This window comes from Sminthopsis crassicaudata, chromosome 2 (genome assembly GCF_048593235.1).
Source record: "Sminthopsis crassicaudata isolate SCR6 chromosome 2, ASM4859323v1, whole genome shotgun sequence".
In the NCBI taxonomy this organism is placed as follows: domain Eukaryota; kingdom Metazoa; phylum Chordata; class Mammalia; order Dasyuromorphia; family Dasyuridae; genus Sminthopsis; species Sminthopsis crassicaudata.
In genome coordinates this window covers 642,018,599-642,040,415 of record NC_133618.1, presented here as the reverse complement: position 1 = coordinate 642,040,415, position 21,817 = coordinate 642,018,599, and the positions used below count along the sequence as shown (strand labels likewise).

Genomic DNA, 21,817 nt, shown 5'->3' with positions numbered 1-21,817 from the left:
AAAGTTTTGTCTGTGGTAGAAACATTTCCAACCCAAATCCTGAAACCCTGGAAAAATGTCAAGCATCTGAGGGGTTAACATTAATTTTTTATTGTGTGATAGCATCCTGAGAAAGAATGTATATCTGTGTTTACAGAGATTTCTTCCAAAAATGGAAATCGGAGATTTTTCTAAATTGAGGCTTAAGTCTTTTTTCAAAGACCCATCTAGTTTAACATTGGAACAATATTCTTTTGTCCTAGTTTTAATGGGCCACTTGAAGGGTTCCCCTTCCTCCCTGCCCCCACCCTATTGTGTTCTCTATCCACTAAGAGCCCACCTGATCCCTTGGCTGGCATTGGTTCTTCACAAGTTGATCCATAGATGATGGTGACTTAGGGGAAAGTAGACAGGGAATAAAGAGAACAAAAGTTTAAACTCCTCCAAGCCAATTCTGGAGTACATGATGATGATCATAGTAATAGTAATAATTTTTATAGTACATTAAGATTTATTATAAAATATTATTAAGTGTTATAGGATTTGGTCCTCTTGACAAACTTGTGAGGTAGGTATTGTTATTATCCCCATTTTACAGATGAGGAAACTGAATGCCCAGAATCACACAGCTAAGAATGCTCCAAGGCTGGATTTGAATTCATATCTCCAACTCCAGCACTGTGTCACCTGGGCCCCATGCCAATTGGAGTCGATGGGACTTGTTAAATATTTGCCACTTAAGCTGACCCCCGCTAATTTGTGGGTGGCAGGGACATCTGGGAGTGTCACCCCGTCTTACACTCGGCCTTCATGTTTTGACACCACATGAGCATTTGGGAATCTGGGCCAAGGTGTTCTCCAAACCCTTTGATCTTCAGAAGCGATTGAATCCACAGGGCAGAGCTCCCCACAAAACCCAGTGCCCGGAGCAGAAATCCTGGGGAGGAGCCTTGGCTGTTGTGTGTTCTGCCTGTCCTCCTCTCACTTCTCACTTTCCTGAGGAACCTTTCTCTTCTTCAGAAGAGGATTTCCTGATGAGGAAGGCATTGGTTGAAGGGAAGGTGAAGATGGGCAAATCTTTCTGGATCTCCTTTCCTACTTGTAGAAGGCTTTTTAAAAGATCAAGTACTGTAGCATCCCAAGGGCGTCGTAGTAGAGCAGTGTGGGACTAGACTGGGACTGGGATATCTGGATGTGTAGGAATTGAGGGAAGGAGTTCCTCAGTTTCCTTAGCTATAATAAGAGAGGATTGGATTTAGATAATAACTAGAAATTCACATAGAACATTAAAATATACAAAGCACTTTTCATGCATTACCTCATTGAGCCTAATAACCATGGGTTATAATACTCTTTTGTGTCATGGACTCCTTTGTAGTCTGGGGAAGACTTTGAACCCCTTCTGAGAAGAATGTTTCCAAATGCATAAAATAAAATAAAAAACCCCATAAGCTTTCAAAGGAAACCAGTTATATTGAAATACAGTTATCAAGATTTAAAACTCTTTTTTATAGCTGAAGACCTCCTGCCTAAAATAACCCTGGGAGGGAAAAATTTTACAGAATGGATCACTGAGTCAAATATCTAAGCAAGAATCGAGCCCATTCTTATTTGCTAGATGATCTGTTTTTGCCGGCTTTCTCGCTCTGAGATTCTGATTCTGCAAATATTCACAAACTGTATTCTTGTTATCATCAATCAATTAAGCCTTAGTAAAATTTATTTTTTTTTTTTCTGTAATCACTGAAATGCCTCCCCCATTTGATGGCAGAACAGCCCATGGCGTTGCTGGCTGGTCAGTGGGAGATGTCCCCGGATTGTTTGATTGCTGTTTCTCCTTGCCATTCATTCTCCCTTAGAAATTCATCTAGGTTGACAATGCTAAAGATGCCCTAAGTGGTTTACATCCATTTTGATAGCAAGAATTCATGGAGTCACATGCTTTGGATCCAATTAGTGATACAGATGAACCAGCGTGATTTGTTTAGTTTATGAGGGGGAAAATAGAATAATTTGTGTTTTTAAGTGTTTCTGAGAAATGAAGGCCTTCAAGGCAGAGAAAGAAAAAGCGAATCAGGAAGCAGAAGTGTAAATCAGATGCTTTTGAAATCACAAAAACTTCAATCTAGGCCATTAGCAATTGCTCTAAGGATGACTAGTATGAGGTGGAAGTGAGTAAGAGTGGGGGGGGTGTCTGGGGAGGGGAAGGAGGAATACCTATTTACTTACATGGTTTGTTGAATAGTCAAAGAGTACTTGGCTGTTTTGGACATGAGCTGCTCCGGAGAGATGCAGGTATGACATGAGCTCATACATTCCATTGGACTACCTCACTCATTTTGACACGATGCCATCACGCTGAGACTTCGGCTTCCTCCGGCCTCGTTTCGTCATCCTCCCCGTAACAAAATCGCCGTGCGTTTCCCAGTCCTGGGACCCGATTTCCACGAAAGTTGTAGTTAGTGGGCACGGGGATCCCGGCCAGGAGGCCTTGGAACAGAAACCGGTGCGAGCCAAGAAACTCAGGGCTCGGGCTTGTCACCCACTATTCCCAACCACGGAGCCTTCTCCAGGACATTCATTTATTCCTCCTGAATCATGTGATCGCTAAAAGGGCTACCCAGGATAACCTGGGACTGGGTGGTCAACTTAGGCTCCGGGTCTCCTTCTGTAGTCTCATCTGTTAGGGGGAATTAGGACTAAATTATCCAATTACAAAGAAGGAGAAGCTTGGAAATCTCTGTATATTTATCTGGAAATATATCATATTTCATATATATAGCCTATATATATCATATTTTTGAAATGTAGGGGAAAAAAATTCAGTAAAAACCAGCCAGCAGCTTCTAAACTTAGGGCCCAGAGCTCTCTAGGGGCTAGATGCCTTTTAAACACAAAGGTGGATTCAGTTGATATGAACCAGTTGCCAGGTGTAATGAGTAAACAGCACTGTTGCAGCCCCACTGTGTGGAGGCAGATGTGCTTGAAAACAGTAAATATAGAAATAAAAGGCAATTTCTGGGAAACATTTCTGTTTTTATATTTTTAAAACCGCGTGTTCAAACCAAATTTAGAGTCCTTTTGTTTTTAGTTGGGTGTTGTTGGTTTGAAGTATGTGAAAAAAGAGAAATTCTATAAGGGACAATCTGCAGAATCCTTTTTTCTTTTTTTATGCTCTCAATGTCAAATGTGGTTTCAATAGAAACCAAGATTGGCAGAAGCCCCTAAGTCTCAACCTTTTAAATTAATCACTTAAAAACACCCAAACTATTTTTTGCCATGGTGAAAGAGGAAGTCTCTAAAAAGGCAAAAGGGAAACATTTTAAATAGAACCCAGCATTGACAATTAAATTCATTTTTTTCCAGAAAGAGCATGTCTCACCCTGCAACTCATCAGAGTATTTTTAAGATTCCTGTCTCTGTAAACAGAGCTTTGAGATCCTCAGAGGAATGGCATTAGAGAAATGCAGGCTATTATCCACAGCGTGTGCTGCACATACCACATGATAGAATGCTTTTCAGCCTCCAATATTTGAGTCACTGGCCTTTTGTTTGCTGTTCTGTCCTGTAGCAATTTACAATCAAATGAGTTAAGTTTCCTCCGACACCCTCTCGGTATTGATTTCTGTGATTTCTGGTGTCAGACTTTGTTGGATGCTCTGAAAAACTTATTGGGATTTTTCAGGGACCTGCTGGAGCCAGTGCCCACCAGAGAGCCTCTCCTATCTGTGGGGTAGAGGGGCAGCCAGCTTTGCTTGCTGGCAAAGACCTTCTCTTTACAAAATGGGAAAAGCTTGTTAAATGGCGAGTCGATCCAACTGTTAGAGGTGTTTATCTTTACGGTGTTTTCCAAGACCATGACTGTTAAAAAAGAGAAGGTTACCGCAGGAAGGAAGGGACAAATTGAAAAACAGGAACATTTAGGCCAAAAGCAATTTACTTGGCCAGTAGCTGGGTACGTTTCCGTTGTTTTGTTGTTATGAATTGTTGTTCTTATTGGGATTATTTATCATGCGTATTGTTTGAAACCTTGCCCCACACCGGAACTTGCCCAGTTTTGTAACAGACAGAAGTGATTTTGCGATCATGGCCTAGTGATCTAGGATCTGAAGTGCTTTGTTTGGCCAGGAGCAGCTCATTAGCACAGGGGGTGGGGGATAATGCCCAGGTGGTGCCCACAAAGGGCATCAGACCACACGGGACTGTCGGCTCCCTGAACTGGCCTGGAATTAACACCCATGCTCTTGGGCCTCCCAGTGGCTGGGATTTCCTAAAGGTGACTATTTGTTCTTTTCACTGCATGGAGTAAGAAGAAATACTGACCAGTGGTACAGGAAATCCTTATTCAAATCATAGAGATCTTCAAATGATTAGCCAGAAGAACAAATGTGACTAATATGGGGAAGTGAGAATCAGGGGACTGAGACCTGTCTCTGGATATCTGTGGCCCCTGTTCAATAAAATTCACATTTACTGAACTCATAAAGATTGTCCGTGGCCAAATGTTTTGTGGTCCATTGGTGGTGCAGACATGGAGCTTCTTCCACCTCTAGAAAGTTCTCTGTTGATTACTCCAGGCAGGATTGTTAAAATAAAGTTTCCTTACATGAATGTGGGTAGATGGATGTGAATTACACACACACACACACACACACACACACACACACACACACACACACACACACACCTGCATCCTCTGTACATAATTGTGTGTGTGTGTGTGTGTGTGTGTGTTGTGTGTGTGTTTTGTAAATTTGTGGACAAGCTTAATGGTCTCTTAGAAATGAGAGATTAATAAAACTGGCTTGAGGCAGGCATGAATAAAATAGGGGCTGCCTCAGTTTCCCTGTGTGTCTTCCCTAGTGAAAACCAGTTTTTCTCTGGCACTAATGCACACACACACACGAAGGTCTGGGGCTCCTAAAAATGCCAATTCTTCTCTGGAGCAAAATGGTGGCTAACTTTTGTCTTCGAAGAGGATCAGATGACAAAATGAATCTAGAGTGTTTTTAAAACCTTGAAGCTCTAAGGCCTAGATTTTTAAATTGGGATCCAGACAGTCTAGGTTATTGAATTTCAATATAATCACTTGCTTTGTAATCCAATGTGTGTTATTTTTGCGTCTAATAATACTGTTTTGAGAATTGGTCCTTGAGTTTCACCAGTCTGACATTACACACAAAAAGTTGAAAGTTAAAGCCCCCTTTTGGGGGAATTCCCAGCAGTTTTATTAAGGAGGATATCGTCAGGTTCGAGGGTAGCTTGACTTGGGATGGTGATGGGGGGGAGGGGCGGGGTTTGAAAGAAGAAAGGAGCTAGCATTTATTAAGCGCCTGTGTGTGCCAGGTATTACCTCATTTGCCCTTCACAACAATCCCTCGAGGTAAGTGCTGTTATTACCCCCATTTGATATTAAGGAAATTGAAGCAAACAGGTTCAATGGCTTACCCAGGGTCACACAGCTAATAAATGTCTGAGGTTGGTCTCTTCCTGGCTCTAGGACTGGATGGTGCTACCCAGCTGATAAAGGGGGTGGTCATCTGAGAAAGAATATTTAAAGGCTGAAATTCCTCCCCTTTAACCCCTGTAACTTCCCTCCCACCACACACACATTTCTTACATATCTGGGGAAGAAAGGCCTGGCTCACCCTTCATTTCTAAGACTTCCTGCTGTCATTTTATTAAAACATGGTCTCCTCAGATCTCAAAGCCACCCCGAAGCCGGAGTGGTCTCTAGTGTTACGCCCCTCAAAGTGACGTTGTGGGGGAATGACTAAACCTGACAGGGAGGAATCATTTAGAACCCAGTGTGGCACTGGGCTTGAGATGATCCTTTAGGCAGCCAGTGGCGAGCAGAACTTTGACCACTCACCAGACTGAACTTCCTTTGAATCTGGCTAGCAGCTAAGAAGCTGGTTTACCATCATAGTCTCTGAGAAGCCACTGGCTCCAATCCGTACTTAGGTTGATCACTCTTTACAACAGTGGTCCTCAAACTTTTTTAAATAGGGGGCCAGTTCACTGTCCCTTAGACTGTTGAAGGGCGGGACTATAGTAAAAACAAAAGCTCACACTCTTGTCTCCATCCCTCAGCCCATTTGCCATAACCAGACGGGCCGCATAACCGTCCTCAGCACCACATCTGGCCCGCGGGCCGTAGTTTGAGAACCCCTGCTTTACAACATCCTCAATAAATAATCATTCACATTTGACTTGAAGGTTTTTAGTGATGGGGAACTCACTAACTATGGAGGCAGCCCATTCCAATTTTTAGGAAGTTCTTCCTGGTCAAAATCTAGAGATTTCTTTAGTTCTCCCCTAATTTGATCTCCTGGGGCTCAGCAATGCTAGTATAATTTTCACCTGACACACCTTCCAGTACCTCATATCTCTTTCCTCCCAAATTCAACACAACTTAAGCATTTTCTGCCATTCTTTCAAATATATATAGGTAAGGGATACGTTGGGACAGGTAGGGGGAGGAGGCAAATCATCCTGATGGGTCTGTTGGCAGTCACAACTGGCAAAGATTAGGAAAAAGGCCAGGACGTCCACTTTTCTATCATGCCTTAGCAAATAAGAAAGAGTGCCCTTTATTAAAGGATGTGGATCATTAAAGATCTAGCGTTTATGTAGCGTGTTTAAGGACTTTGCAAATAGTATCTCATTTTATCCACACAACAATCCCAGGAGGTGGCTACTGTCATTATTCCCATTTTCAAGATAAGAAAACTGAGGCAGACAGAGACCAAGTATGTGAGGGCATCATTTCAGTCCCCCTTCACTCGTTAACTTCCTAAAGATGACAATTTTTTTTCCCTCTTGTCCCACTTAAAAGTTAATTCTTTTATTTGTTATTTATTTGAATTCTTGGACTTGGATACGAGTCCTTGTTGGTGAGTGTGTAACTTACTCTGCCTTTCTAAGTATTTAAGCACCTCAAGGCATGTAGTAACTGGCTGATTCTTCAAATGCTTTGACCTGTCAGACAGGTGGTCTCTCCTTGGGAGGCAGGACCAAGGTATTATGGTTAGAATTGTACCAGAACTAAGAGCAGGAGCTACCACAGGCCTTGGGGCAGGGGTGACTTATTTTGTTTTGAATTTTTTCCTCATTGCTTCTAAAGAGACATTTTAGGGCCAGGCCCAGTTTTCTGTTATAGTCTGCTCTGGCTTTATTTTGGGGACTGACACGTGAGTGTACCTAGTACAACACAGGTAATAAAGCTTTAGCTCTCGGGCCAATTGCAGTAAATTGTGGGAACGAGTCTGTTCCTCTCTGGTGTCACCTCCCCGAGATACGAAAATCCTCGGGGTGTCAGATTCACGGAACAGGGCATGGAGTCTTAGCCAGACTTGGGGCAAGAGGTCAGGGTCAGCAAAACAATTAGGATGAAATCACCGGCCCTATTAAGAAGGTGGATAACGCTGAGTGGCCTCCCTGCCAGCCTGGCAACTCTTGGGGCTCATCCCACACTCCCACACTCGGGGCTAGTCACGGCTCTGTGTTTACATGAGTAATGGAACTGCAGGGGGAGGGGAGTTGTAAGCAGAGAGCCCAGACTCCAAGGGCTCATTTGGAGGAAAGCTGACATCCACGCCGAGGCAGCCCGAGCGGTCCAGGGATGTAGTAGTGGGCAGTCCCATGCTGCGGGCGGCTGGCATTCATGAGCCCAGATAGAAATCAGACCGATGCTTGGCGATTGGAATGGGTAAATCATTACTTTCTCTTTGCTTCATTCTGGGACGTGTTTTCCTCGGATCATGGATTCAGGCGAGGCTTCTGAAAGAATTTCAATTTTGGGAAGGGGAGAAGGAGAGGGACAGGAACTGGGGACTAGTAAACAACAGTAACATCAACAACAACACAAAACCCCAACAACCTTTCCCCCCCCTTTTGTGATCATCGTCATTATCCTCCCTAGAGATAAGGCAGTTTCCCCCTCAAATTGGAAAAGTCAAATTAGTAGCCTTCATTGTATTTGCCAAATTTGCTTCGGATGTGAGATGCCCCCAAAGTCACTGTTACCTCTGTGGCCAAAAGTTAGCTGAACAATAGTTAGGAAAGACTGGAGGGAGGGCTCTCTGGAGTTTGTCTAATCCTCCCTTAAAGGAAGGCATGGCGGGGCTACCTAGAGAAACCAGTTGTTTTTGAGTGAGCTTGTTACTTTGTGCCTCTTAAGTGAGCCTGATGCTGCTTAAGTCTGCTTCCCCATGGGAATTCAGTGCAGGAGCTTATGCCGGACAGTGGTGATGCTAAATCAACATCTGTCTTCTCTTCCTCCCTTTATGTGGGTCTTACAGGGAATTAAGTTTGACATCAGGGATGAAATAGGACTTTGATTTGCATCCCGGGTACGGCCCTTTTCCAAAAAACTTGAAGACTTGAACTGGTCTCAACATGGGCCGGCGGGGAGGTTGGGGGGCACCTTTCAGGGGAGGGTGACTTTAAACAAACCTCAGGATTTCCATAAAACTGGTCCCTGAAAAGAGTCGAACATGCTGGATCAGATGCCTCTGCCAAATATGTTAAATATGTTGATTGTGCTAACCACAGATTAGTAAAGTGCATTCAATACTGTCCGGGCTGTTTTAGTGAATGTCTTTTATGTGTGTGCATGTGTGTGTGTGTATTTATGGGTTTATTTGTGTATGTGTGTGTGTGTGTGTATATATATATATATATATATTATTTTTGAGTTTATATGTGTGCAGTATGTATATAAGTATGTATATGTGTATGCATGTATGGGTTTATATGTGTGTATATGTATGTTGAGGTGTATGTGTTATTTGTGGGTTTATATGTGTGCATATATATGTGTATGTATGCGTATATATTTATATGTATTATTTGCGAGTTTATATGTGTGCATATATATGTATATGTGTAGGTAATATTTATGGATTTATATTGTGCATATATGTATATTGTATGGGTTATTGATGGATTTTTGTGTTGTGTGTACATATGTGTACGGTGTGTATGTATTATTCATGTGCGTGCATATATGTATATAAGTATGTATATGTATTTATGGGTGTATATGTGTCCATATATGCATGTATTGTTTTGAGTTTACATGTGTGTATGTATGTGTGTATATAAGTATGTATGTGTATGTATGTGTTTGTATGTGTATGTACATTATGTTTAGGTGTATGTGTTATTTGTGGGTTTATATGTGTGTACATGTGTATATATATATATGTATATACATGTATAATTTGTGAGTTATATGTATGCATATATATGTATGTGTGTAGGTATTTATGGGTTTATATTGTGCATATATGTATATTGTGTGGGTTATTGATGGATTTGTATGTTTGTACATGTGTGCTGTGTATATGCATCATTTATGTGTGTGCATATATGTATATAAGTGTGTATATGTATTTATGGGTTTATATGTGTACATATATGTATGTATTCTTTTTGAGTTTACATGTTGCATGTGTATATATATATGTATGTGTATGTATTATTTATGGATTTATATATGTGCATATGTGTATGTTGACTATATGTTTATTTATTATGGGTTTTATATATATGTATATATATATATATGTATGGATTGTTTATGGGTTTATATCTGTGCATGTATATACATATATGCATATGTATATAATGTATTATTTATGGATTTATATATGTGTTATGTATTGTTTGTGGGTTTATATGTATGCATATATATGTATACATGTATGTGTATATATATATTATTTATGAGTTTATATGTGTGCATGTGTGTATATATATATATATATATATATATATATATATATATATGTACATATATGAGTATGTATTATTTGTGGGTTTATATGTGTGGATATATTTATATATGTAGGTATGTATATATGCGTGTGTAAGCATTTGCATATTATATGTGTATATTTTTATATTTGTGCATATATATGGATGTATATGTATGTGTATATCAAATATATATTTATATATAGTTTTTATATATCTATAGTTTTTATAAATTGTTATATTTGTATTTAATTTGACACGCATCTACATCGTTTGAGAAACTGTAGCTACTTTGAGAAACTTTCTAAGGCAGATGTTTTCAAAGGCTCACGCTGCCGTGACCTCCCAAATAGGCTGCTTGATCACTTAGGTTTGTCAGAGCCAGAACAGAGTGTGTTACAGTCTGGTTCAGAGATGATTTCCAACCCTGGATGTTTCTACAAAGATATCTTTTCCATCTGTGGGGAAATGCATTTTCTTTCTGTCAACGTCCTTTAGAGACAAAGGGCTTGCTTTTATATTAATTAGATATGTTAAAGTATAATAGATTAGTCTTGGGAAATGGGGTACGGTGGTTTCTAGTCTACGCCAATACAGCCCATCAGAGTGAGTGACTCCTAATGAGAGGTGGCTTGGTACAGATGTGTACATTTCTATGAACAATTACAGGGGATTGATTTTGAGCCTGGCTTGGTTGTTTAAGAAAACAAACCCATGTAAATGAAAATGACTATAAATTGTTCTCCATTTGTTTGCAGCGCCAAATCTTAAAGGAAGGCCACGCAAAAAGAAATCATGCCCTCAGAGAAGAGATTCGGTAAATGGCGTTAAGGATTCCAGCAATAATTCAGATGGAAAAAGCATTGCCAAGGTACAGTCATTCATTCAGACCTACTCATTTTGTTAATCTTTCTGTTTCTCTTTCTAAAAATCTTTCCATCTTCTTTCTTGATACAGTTTTCCATTCAGAATCTGAATTTTGGCATCCTAAGCCATTGGGGGGGTGTCTTGGGGTGTGTTGGGGTGTGGGGATCAGAGAGAGAGAGAGAGAGAAACTTGACATTCTGATTAGTCAACAGAAAGGCTTTCCACCTCCAGCTTTGACTGTTGGGTAAAGGGACTGTGATTAGCAACCACGTCATCAAGGCTGAGATTTCACAGTTGGGGACACAATGACATAGTTTACTCTTACTATATCAAAAATAAACCAGCTGAGCCATTGTCTCTCTCTTTTCCCCCTCCCATGTACTCTTAAATATCTTTCAGAGATTAACAGAGGATGAATTAGAAGATCTAAATTTAGTCATTGTAATTGTGTTTCTTCTCAGGTCACCCCCAAATTATGCTAGAGTCATATTTTGGATCTGAGTAGGAGAAAGGAACATGGGAGTGAAAGCCAAAATCCCAAGCTAGACCTTTGGGATCTCGTTTCTTGGCCATGAATTACATAGAACTCTGAAAAGAGATGTTTATATGAGTTTATTCTCATTGACGTGGAGAGTAAAGGGGTCAGTTTATATTTGTAGACTTCCCTCTTCAGGTTTTGCTGGTGTAGGTCAGATTTCAATAGCTCAGTTTACCAGTTATTTGTTCCAGGTATTTGGCTTGGATGACATTTTATGCCAAAGACAGTTATGCTTTTTCTCCTTAAAAACAAAGCCAGCCATCCTAATCAACTCTGTAAGGCTAGAATTAAGGGCCAGATTTCAACAAACTATATTTCTAGAGCCAAATTCTGAATCCTTGAAGTCTCCAGGAGGGAAATAGGAGGTTGGCCTCTGTGACACATCCTTCTAAGTGACCCATCCTTCCCAGAATTTCTAATCATAGCTCATGTTGATGTAGCACATTGGGATTTCTAAAGTGCTTCCCTCACACTCAACCCATATAATCGATATTGACTCAATCTGCATGACTGTCTCACCAGAAAGCCCAAATTTGGGAGGGAAAGGGAGGGAGTAGGAAAGAAGAGGGGGAGAGAGAGACAGACAGAGAGATAAAGACAGACAGAGACAGAGAGAAGGAGAGGAGGGAGAGACACACAGAGAAAGAGATATTATTATGTAACACGAATTCTGCTAAGTGCTAAAAATCTAAATGCAAGCAAAAAAAAAAAAAAATCAATACCTGCCCTCAAAGAGCTTACATTCTAATTGGGGTAAGAAGAGAGAAAGTGGAAAAGTCTAGAAAGTCAGAAGTGGAAAAAAATGACTTGGACCTTTCCTAAGATGATGATCTCAGACGGAAACTCACCAATCAGAAGAGGAGGCCATAGGGCAAAGGTGTTTGGAAGCATCTCAGAGATCATCTAGCCTAATTTTTTCATTTTAATAAATGAGGAAACTGAGATTGAGAGAGAGAGGAAATGACTGCCCCAGATCCCCTGGAAGAACCAGAATCTCCATCCTGAATCCATGATCCATGGATTTTTCTCTAGCTTCCTATTGAGAACAGATGGCAAGTCCTTTGTGATTATCCATCCTAAGCATCCCATGACTGGGATGTTTTTCAGCCAAGGGGCTGAGTGGAAGCAGAGGGTCTGTTTTAATTCCTGGTCAAGAGCAAATCAGGCCTCTTCTCCTTTTGTCGTGATTGATGACAAATTCAAGAGAGGTGTTTCTCGGGGGGTTGGGTACCTTTGTCTTTACCTCTGGGGGAGGTTCGATCTTGACGCTTTCTTTCTTAAGGTTTGCAGTGGGGTTCATGAGAGAATGAGCATAAGGTAATTGAGAGAGACATCAAGTAGAGCAGCTTGGTTCCCTGTGATGTGGTTTGCAAGCTCTGACAAGATACCACCGAATGGGGCCAGGCGGTTTCAGAACACGAGCGCTCGGCAGGGCCCGGCCCCACCAATTCCAGGTTTTGGCAGCCCGCCCCCATGCCTTTGGTGTGACATCACAGGTATAAGGCAGTGTATTCTGTACCTGAGCCCAGCTGGAGCTCTCCCTCCAGTGTCATTTACAGTCACCACCAAAATATGCTGCCTGAGAGTCTTGCAAAATCATGACAATTGACTGAGCCCTCCTCGGTCTCTTTCCCTCTGCTTGGGAAAGTGACACACGAGGGTGTGAAGTTCTGTTTATAGATGCTCCCCAAGTGCTTCCTCTCAGAAGTGTATCAGTTTACTGACCTGGGTGACCATGGTGGTCAGGTCATCTTGGATTCCAATAGCCTTGCTTGGAGTTTGAATATGGGCCTTTTCCTAATGTCAAGATTTTGGGTTAACACTTTGGAGCTGAGTTATCTAGTCTCAAAACTTGTGAGACTTAAAGACCCAGCTTCTATTTCAAAAGCTGCCTGCTTAGGAAATACTAATGATTGGAATATAATAATAATAATGATAATAATAATAATAATAATAATAACAATAATAACTAAATTTTAAAATTTAAAATAAAATATTAAATAATAACTAAAATGTTATGCATAGTGCTCATCTTGCAAAGTACTTTTTATATACATTCCTTCATTTGATCCTCATTGGGGGAGATATTATCTCCATATTGCAACTTAGAAATGAAGTGACTCGCTCACAGTCATATAGCCAGGGAGTGTCAGAGGCAGGAATTGAAACCGGTTCTCTCTTGACTTCCGGTGAGCCAGACTAGCCACTGTTCCATGGTGGAACCCATCAACTGACAGGCATTTTCTAAATATCTGTTATGTGCTTGGCATTGAATATGGAAACAAAAATGCAACTGCCCTTGCCCCTCAAAGAGCTTACGTAACTCTCATTTTGTCACAGTTAATGATTTATAGAAGACTTTCTTACAATGATTCCGTGATGGTGATACTGTAAGAATTATGAGATCCATTTTGCAGATGAAAAAACTGAGTCATCACAGAATGATAGATTCTTAGAACCAGAAAGGACCTTAGAGATTATAGGAAATGTCTGGTTCAAGCCGGGGGTGAGGATGTTGGGGTGGAGAAGAAGGGGACAGTTAAAGAACAAATGGAGAGATCTTGAAATCTAATTTTGCCCAGCCATGTGATTCCACACGTGGTTGTTTGTTTTGGTGGGGCAGGAAAGAAGTGAAATGATTTTCTCATGATCACCCACCTAGGAAGTAGCAGAGCTGGATGGTGCAGTGGATAGAGTACTGGGCCTGAAGTGAAGAAGAGTTGAATTCAAATTAAGCATCAGATACAAATTAATTTGTGGGACCCTGGACAAGTCACTTGCTTGTAGGAATCAAATCAATCAATGCTTAATAAGTACCTACATGTGTCAGGCACTATGCTGAGTGCTGGAGATATCTAAAAAGAAGCAAAAGACAGACACTGACCTCCAAGAGCTTACAATTGAATGGGAAAGACAATAAACTAATGTATACTAACAAGCTATACAGGAAAAATTGGATATAATTAACACATGGAAAGCACCACTATGGAGAGGAGTTGAGGAAGGCTTCCTGGAGAAGGTGGGGTTTAGTTGGGACTCAAGGTAAACTAGGGAGATTGATAGTCTTCAGTTTTCACTCATCACATAACATTAGAGTTGGAAAAGGCCTTAGGGATCAGCTAGGTCTAACTCTGGTGCCATAGTACACAGAATGCTGGACTCAGGAACTGACTCCCATATTCCAAATCCAACCTCACACCCCTTAGTATAAATCATGTGACTGAATACAAGTCATTTAATTCTATTTGCCTCAGTTTCCTTAACTGTTAAATGAGAGGGAGAAGGAAATGGCAAATCCGTCCAGTATCTTGACAAGAACCCTCAAAATAGGATCACAGAGAGTCAGACATGAGAGGAAAATGACTCAACGATTAGATTTCTCGATCTCGTTTGAAAAGGAGATGCCCAAACTAGCTGATCACTTAGTTCTAGCCCCAACTCCTGTGATCTGTGAGGATTTTCTAATGGGAAGATCACAGTGTCCCGGGCTTCACAGAAACTCCATCCCTTCCTTCCACACATGCTTTGATGTCAGCTTTCTTCAGTACCAGTTGACCACCAGGAAGGTTTGCTTTCTGAGTCATCAGGTATGCTCTATTTGTGGTCACAAAGAACAGGCTTCTCATTTAAAAGCCAGCATCAGAAGTAGAAGCTATTTGAGGGGAGTAGGAGGGAGTTGGCTAACACCAGAATTGAGGAAAACTGCCTCTTCTAGTCCATTAAGTCTAACAGTCACACCTTAAAAATCACGAAGAAGTCTTTTGTCTCAAGGCCAATATAGGAAAACATGGAGAGAAAGCAGGTTCTGTTCCTAACCACAGAAAATAACAGAAAGAGTTCGTTTGTGGCATGGAGAGGGAATCGACCTGTTATTTCATTGGGAGGAAGAAAATTCCCTCCACCAGTGCAGGTTGATGTCTTTGCAATCTTTGGTCTTAGAAAGTTAGTTGCTTTAGAATGCTGAGAGGTGGTGATTTGCCCAGAGTCACACAGCCTTTATGAGTCAGATGCAGGGTCAAGAGGGACTTTATTTTATATACCCACTAAGCCAAATCTTTTTTTTTTTTTTTTTTTTTTTTTTTTTTTTTTTTTGAGGCTAGGGTTAAGTGACTTACCCAGGGTCATACAGCTAGGAAGTGTTAAGTGTCTGAGACCAGAGTTGAACTTGGGTACTCCTGAATTCAAGGCTGGTGCTCTATCTACTTCGCCACCTAGCTGCCCCCCAAGCCAAATCTTAATCTTAAAGTATAATCTGGGGATCCTGGGGAAGAGAGATCCTAGAGCCATCAGGGGGCCCATAAAGTCAAAATTATTTTCATAATAATACTAAGATTTTAACTTCTTAATGGTAAAAATATCTAGATATAACCACATAAACAAAATTTCTTTGTGGTGGGAGTCTTCAATAATTTTTAAGTTTCCACAGAGTCCTGAGTTCTAAAAGTTTGGTAACTACCTCACGAAGGTCTGTTCTTGGTTGTTTGTCATAATGCATGAAATTTTTATTCAACTGGAACTTTCAATGGTTCCCTATTACTTCTAGTATAAAATATATCACTCAGCTTGGTATTATAAGGCCTGTTACCCTCCATACAGTCTATATTGTTTCCTACTGGAATGGTTAGAACCCAGCATTCTATCACCAGCTTCTATATCTTTATATGGTAGCTGACTTGCCCTCCCTTCCCAACTGTACCTCTCAAAGTCCCCATTTTCCTTTAAGATTAAGCTTAGAAGGCAGCAAGGTGGTGTAGTAGATAGAGCATTAGCCCTGAAGTCAGGAGGACCTGAGTTCAAATCTGCCCTCAGACACAACACTTCTTAGCTGTGTGACCCTAGGAAGTCACTTAATCCCAATTACCTCATCAAAAAAAAAAAAAAATCAGCTTAGATACAATTCCCTTCAGAAGTCTGAAGCTTATCCCTCCCTGGTTTTCATCAAGTCCTCCTTACTTAGATAAGCTTGTGCTTGTTGGTCTTTGTGCTTACTGTATTTCCCAAGGAGAATGTAATTGCCTGTGCCAGGCAATAAAGATATTCAAAGACTACAATGTATCTTGCCCTCAAGGAGTTTACATTCTATCCAGGAAACAAGACATGTGCATGTAAGTAGATACAAAGTATGTATATACAGTGTTGCTTAATACAGGAGTCCACAATCCTGGGTAGAGAGCCCAAATCAACCTTTTCTTCCACTGAAGGTTTTTGCCTGATTTATCCACGTGATTATTTCATTTCTCCCTGTGCATCATCTGTAACTGATTCAACTGCTTGAATATCTGTGAGAAGAATTGTTGTCCTCTTATATTGGAAAAATAACCTAAGATTTGGGATTAGGTTTGTTTTGATTTGGGTTTTTTTGGTTTTGTTTTAAATTTCTCCATTGTATACATCACCATTTTAAACTCTTACTGCCTTGAATTTAATTAGAACATCTCTCCAAATTGCAAGTTTTGACTACCAACTTAATATTTTGAAAAATCACTCCTAGGGTGTCACATGATGTCGATTATAGACTAGAGTGATTTTATGATTTAAATAAAGCCTTTAAAATTACAGATTTCATCAGAGGTTCATACCCAATCCCAGTTACAGCGATGGGGAATAATGGCAAGGTAAAATTTCACATGGCATAAGTCTCTGTATAATGTTACAAGGAATGAAAGTTTAGAAAGAATGCAAGTGATAGATTTCCTTTGGAAAAAAATATTTAATCCCATTACCACAGCTCTTAAAAAATTAAAATGTGACCTAAAAGCCCAGCTCAATAACTTGTAGTGTGGGAAGTATTATTTTTCCAGTACCAGGCTAAAGATATTAAACTAGCACAGTCACTCTAGGGAATAAATGATGAAGAAAACTCTTACAGGGGATATGTTTCCATTTAATAAATAATCATGGCCTTTTACATTCTTCATACTTTGAAAGGAGAAATCAGTCCTGAGCCGGAGATGGAACAAGCAGAAGAAAATGTAGGATATTTTTTTTCTCATCATTCGCTTCCCGTCCTCTGTCTGTATTAGATCTGGGGCTATCGACAATATGAGAATATCGGAATACAGAAATTCCTCCTAGACTCACATGGCTGAAAATCTGACCTCTTATACTTCTTCCTTTACAATTAAAATAGCCCAGCAGCCTAACATTGTACTGAAGAGTCAATCATCAAAGGCAGTGGGGATGGAATATTAGGTCAGCTGCACACGATGCTAAGCTCTGTATTCTCGGTAATGTGTGTGTGTGTGTGGGGGGGAACATCTGGTCAGTGTGCAAAGCTTCCCTCCCTCCATTTACAGAGCTTTTCATGAACTTTTTTTTTTTTTCCTTGGGTGACCTAGAGTCTTTTTAAATGGAAGTTAGCATCCCTTATTGTACCCTCAGAGCTAACTGGAAAGCAGAAGCAATCATAAAAACATATTATCTTCTTTACTTGCTGAGAGGGCAATTCAGGCCTCACATTTGAGGACTGATCATGAGTTACCCCCATGTGGTGACCAGCCTAGTTTTTCTCTGTTTAGGATCATATAATTTGATGATGGGAAGGGACAGTGGAGGCCATCTTGACCAAACTTTTCAGCTTCTAGATGCAGAACTGAGGACTAGACAGAGTGAATGATTTGGCTGGACAGACACAGTTGACAAAGAGCAGAGCCAAGATTTGAATGCAGATCTTCAGACTCCATGCTTCTTTCTACTGTACTGTATAAATTCTAACATAAGTATAGAGACTTGTTTTCAAGTATAACACTTATTAGATCAGATTAATTTTTTTCAAGTATAACACTTATTAGATCAGATTTATTGAACCAAGGCATTTAATTTCTAGAGACCTCAGTTTCCTTATATTTAAAATAAGCAAGTTGGACTAAATCATCTATAAGTCAACTTTTGATAATCTAGAAGATAGAGATAGACAGAAAGATTTATAATTCTGGATGTCTTCTTATAGAAAGAATCACAGAGTTAGTGAGACCACATGGTCCAAACCTCTCATTTTGTAGATTGGAAAATGGTGGGCTGGACTTAGAAAGGATGAATTCAAATCCCACCCATGATACTATCTGTCAAGTCTTAAGCCAGATCCTTATCCTTCATTATCCTCATCTATGAAATGAAAGTGTTGGACAAGAGGGCCTCTGATAGCCAGCTGTGATTCTGTGTGTGATCTTGGATAAATCCTTTCTCATCTGTGACTCAGTTTCCTCATCTGAAGAACAGAGGTTGGAACAAACCTTATTTCTTTTGGGTCTTGGACCCCTTTGACAATCTATCAAAGCTTAAGAAGCATTCTCAGATTAATGGTTTCTTGAAAACATTCATATAAAAGGAAATGCTAAATTTTAGTTAAGGGTTAGTGGAAAATAAATATGTTTCCCTTATACAAGTTCACCCTGCCCATGAAATCTGTCCATAGACCCTTTACCTCAGGCTATGAATTCCTAACTAGATATATTTTAACATCCCTGATGCCTCAAGCCCCACAGTGCCCATTTCTGCGGCTCTCTTGATGTGAGTTGCTGGAGTTTTCTGGAGAAATGGAGTGTGTGTGTGTGTGTGTGTGTGTGTGTGTGTGTGTGTGTGTGTGTGAGTGTGTGTGTGTGTGTGTGTGTGTGTGTGTGTGTGTGTGTATGTGTGTCAGTCAGAGTGCACCACCAAAATGGGGGCTGTGGCTTGGGAAGGTTAGATTGCCCAGTAGCACAAGGGGCTAGAGTTGCTTTGCAAAAATGAAAGAAACTGCATCTGGCACCTGGAAAACTTTCCCACCAGATGGCAATGATGTTTTAGGTTGATATTCCCATAAAAAGAAAGAAAAGAAAAGTACTTAAACCCTCAAAAACAGTTCCCATGTAGAGATGACTCCAAGAGCTGGATGTGTTCCCTGTTTGGATGGTTAACTGGCCTCCGGTGGAATTTGATTGGTTCCTCCTTCCTGCCCTGGGAACGTTCGGGCTCCAGCTTGACTCTGAATACGCTCTCCAGGCCTGTATTAGGTTTGATGTGGTGCGTCTTCCCCTTTCCAGGTGAAATGCGAGGCCAGATCAGCCTTGGCCAAGCCCAAGAATAACCACAGCAGCTGTAAAAAGGGCTCCAATGAGGAGAAATCAAAGGTTGCCATTGGGGAAGAATGCCGGGCAGAGGAGCAGGCCTTCCTAGTGGCCCTTTACAAGTACATGAAAGAAAGGAAGACGCCAATAGAAAGAATTCCCTATTTAGGGTTTAAGCAGAGTAAGTACAATTTTTTGCCTCTCTTTTTCTTACTGCATTTCAGAACTGTTCAGATTTCTTGTGAATTAAAAAAAAAAATAAGCATTTCCCAGAGATTAGGCTCAAGGCCTAATTTGGGGCTGACGATGTCCGTTTACACTGGACCCTGCCCCACGTCACCCGGCCAGGCATTCCTCAGCCTCTTCCCTCTCAAGCGCTCCTTCCGGGCCAGTTGCAAAGAGATATTTATAGGCTTCAATCCACTGATTATGACTGGAAATAGACATGTTGAAAATTTCTCATTTTCTGTTTTGTCAAACCGTAGTGTCTGTAATGCTTTTCTCCTGAGATAATAAGATGACGTAGCTTTATCAGGCACAGATGTTGCCTGTGAAAAGACAGATATTAAGCTAGGGCATTGAAAGATGGATCAGAATAGCCACAAAGAAAGAGGAGACTTTTTTTTTTTTTTTTCCCAGCAAACTCTCCCTATTTGTTGGGCGATAACGTACAATACATGGCTGGCTTCAGAAGAAATAAGGAGACAGTTCAGGACAGAGGGTCCAGTTTTGAAGGACTTTAACATGGAGATTTGAAGTGTCAAAGTTCATTTGCAACTGATGGGAAAATCCTAGTTAGCAGAATCCTACCCGAGGAGGAGAGAACGCATCTCCCACGTTCACAGCCGGGTGGCTCCATGTCTTAGTTGCCCAGGGAGTCAGTGGTACACAAAAGAGAAAGCTCCCAGCTTTCCAATATCCCTTTCTCCCAACATATCTTCCTAGATTAAAACCATGTGTCATTTTGATGAAGAATGTCAAACCTGTGTGTTTTACATAACAATTTACATACCTAATAGCAATTGGCACTGATTGCAACCCAACTCTCGCAGCCATTATAAACTTATATAACTACGAATGATTACAATGTTTGTCTGAAAACTGGTTTCTGAAAATAGAAGTGAAATTAATGTACTATGAACAGCTTTGCTGCATAATGCATTGACTCAGATTAAATCAAGGCCTAAGCAAAGCTCTTGAGTGCTCTGAAAAAAGTACAAGGTTCAATGAGGCTTTGAGAACGTGATGTGTCAAAGAGTGTTTTATTTTTATTGTATTCCTCATTTCTACTGCCAAAGAATTACTCGAAATTCAGATTTGGGGGAAGAAGGGGGGCCTAGAATACTCAGTCCGTGGCACATTCCGCTCAGACAGACACAGTTATTAACTGTTCACTGGAGTTGCTGAGCATCCTGAACACGGGTTAACATCACAGGGAAAAAAAAAATTAGAAAAAGCAATATCCAACATACAGATGGCCAGAGGCTGAGCGAGCACACACGGCAAACTCACCTCGGAATTCTCTCTGTGAATGAAAGAAGGCCTTCAGCCCGTCTGCTATATCTGCCACATGGCTACCGACTCTGGTACTGTAGTCACTGAGAGTCCCCACACATGTCTGAAATACAGGATGGGCCTTTAACGTGGTACTGCCATCCGTTAGTCTAGTCTGAAAGCAATAATATATGAAAATAGCTGTTATCTATTGATTATGGTCTTTTCTCTCCGAGAGAGTCATAATATATTACTATTTAATCAATGGCTTCTTCACAGGAGCTCGGTGAGTAAGTCCACTTTTAAAATCACACACTTTTTCCAAGGACAATTGAGCAATAGGATTCTGCTGTCAGACTGATGGAAACAGGACTCAAATTATCCTTTTCCTGATCCTAAATGTAGAATCATTTCCGTAGCTGTGTATTAATGTTTCTTAAGACATATTGTAAATCATCCCATATCCTGTTGTTGAATGAATGAATGCCCTTTGGTAAACTGTTTCCCAAATAGGCCTCTCTCTCTCTCTTTTTCTCTCCCTCCCTCCCTCTTTCTCTTCCTCCCTCCCTCCCTCCCCCCCCTCTCTCTCTGGGGTGGATTAGCACGCCTATTTCTCTCTTCTCAGTTTATTTATTTATTTTTTTTAATGTTTAATTGAAATTTCTCGGAAGTACATTAATGCAATGCTTATCTAAATACTTATTGTCCCTCTAACAGTCAACCTTTGGACTATGTTTCAAGCTGCTCAAAACCTGGGAGGATATGAAACAGTAAGTGTTTAAATAACTTAAATGAAATAATTGTGCAATCTCACTTTCCCTTTTTTTGACCAAAATGGGAAAGAAGCAAAAGTCAGCAACCATAGACTGGCTTTTCAAATAGCTCTACCCTTTGGGGGTTTCTTGGGCCACTCTTGGAAACGGTCCCAATTAGTCCCAGGTTTGGCAAAATTGTAAACTTGTCGTAAAAAATGACAAGTGGAAAACATATGGAACTCTTCCTTGTCTAGGAAATCAGTTGGGTCTGTGATTTTTCCCCATGTTGAGAAAGGCTTATTATTATACAAGAGGCCAAGCTGGAATAAAAGAAATTCCACTTGGCAACATACCTGACATCTGTTCATGTCTAATAT

The 21,817-nt window shown here is 40.6% G+C and overlaps 1 protein-coding gene across 4 annotated transcripts in view; it reads left to right on the top strand.

The window, feature by feature from the left end:
- ARID5B (AT-rich interaction domain 5B) overlaps positions 1-21,817 on the top strand; it is a 210,307-nt gene that overhangs the window by 152,742 nt on the left and 35,748 nt on the right. For 3 of the 4 annotated variants that reach the window (XM_074296641.1, XM_074296643.1, XM_074296642.1), the window contains 3 exons: positions 10,500-10,612; positions 19,168-19,372; positions 21,403-21,455. In XM_074296641.1, the coding sequence (XP_074152742.1) occupies positions 10,500-10,612; positions 19,168-19,372; positions 21,403-21,455 (371 nt within the window). Of the gene's footprint in view, positions 1-7,468; positions 7,691-10,499; positions 10,613-19,167; positions 19,373-21,402; positions 21,456-21,817 lie in introns of those variants that run through there. The other variant, XM_074296644.1, reaches the window with a different exon arrangement.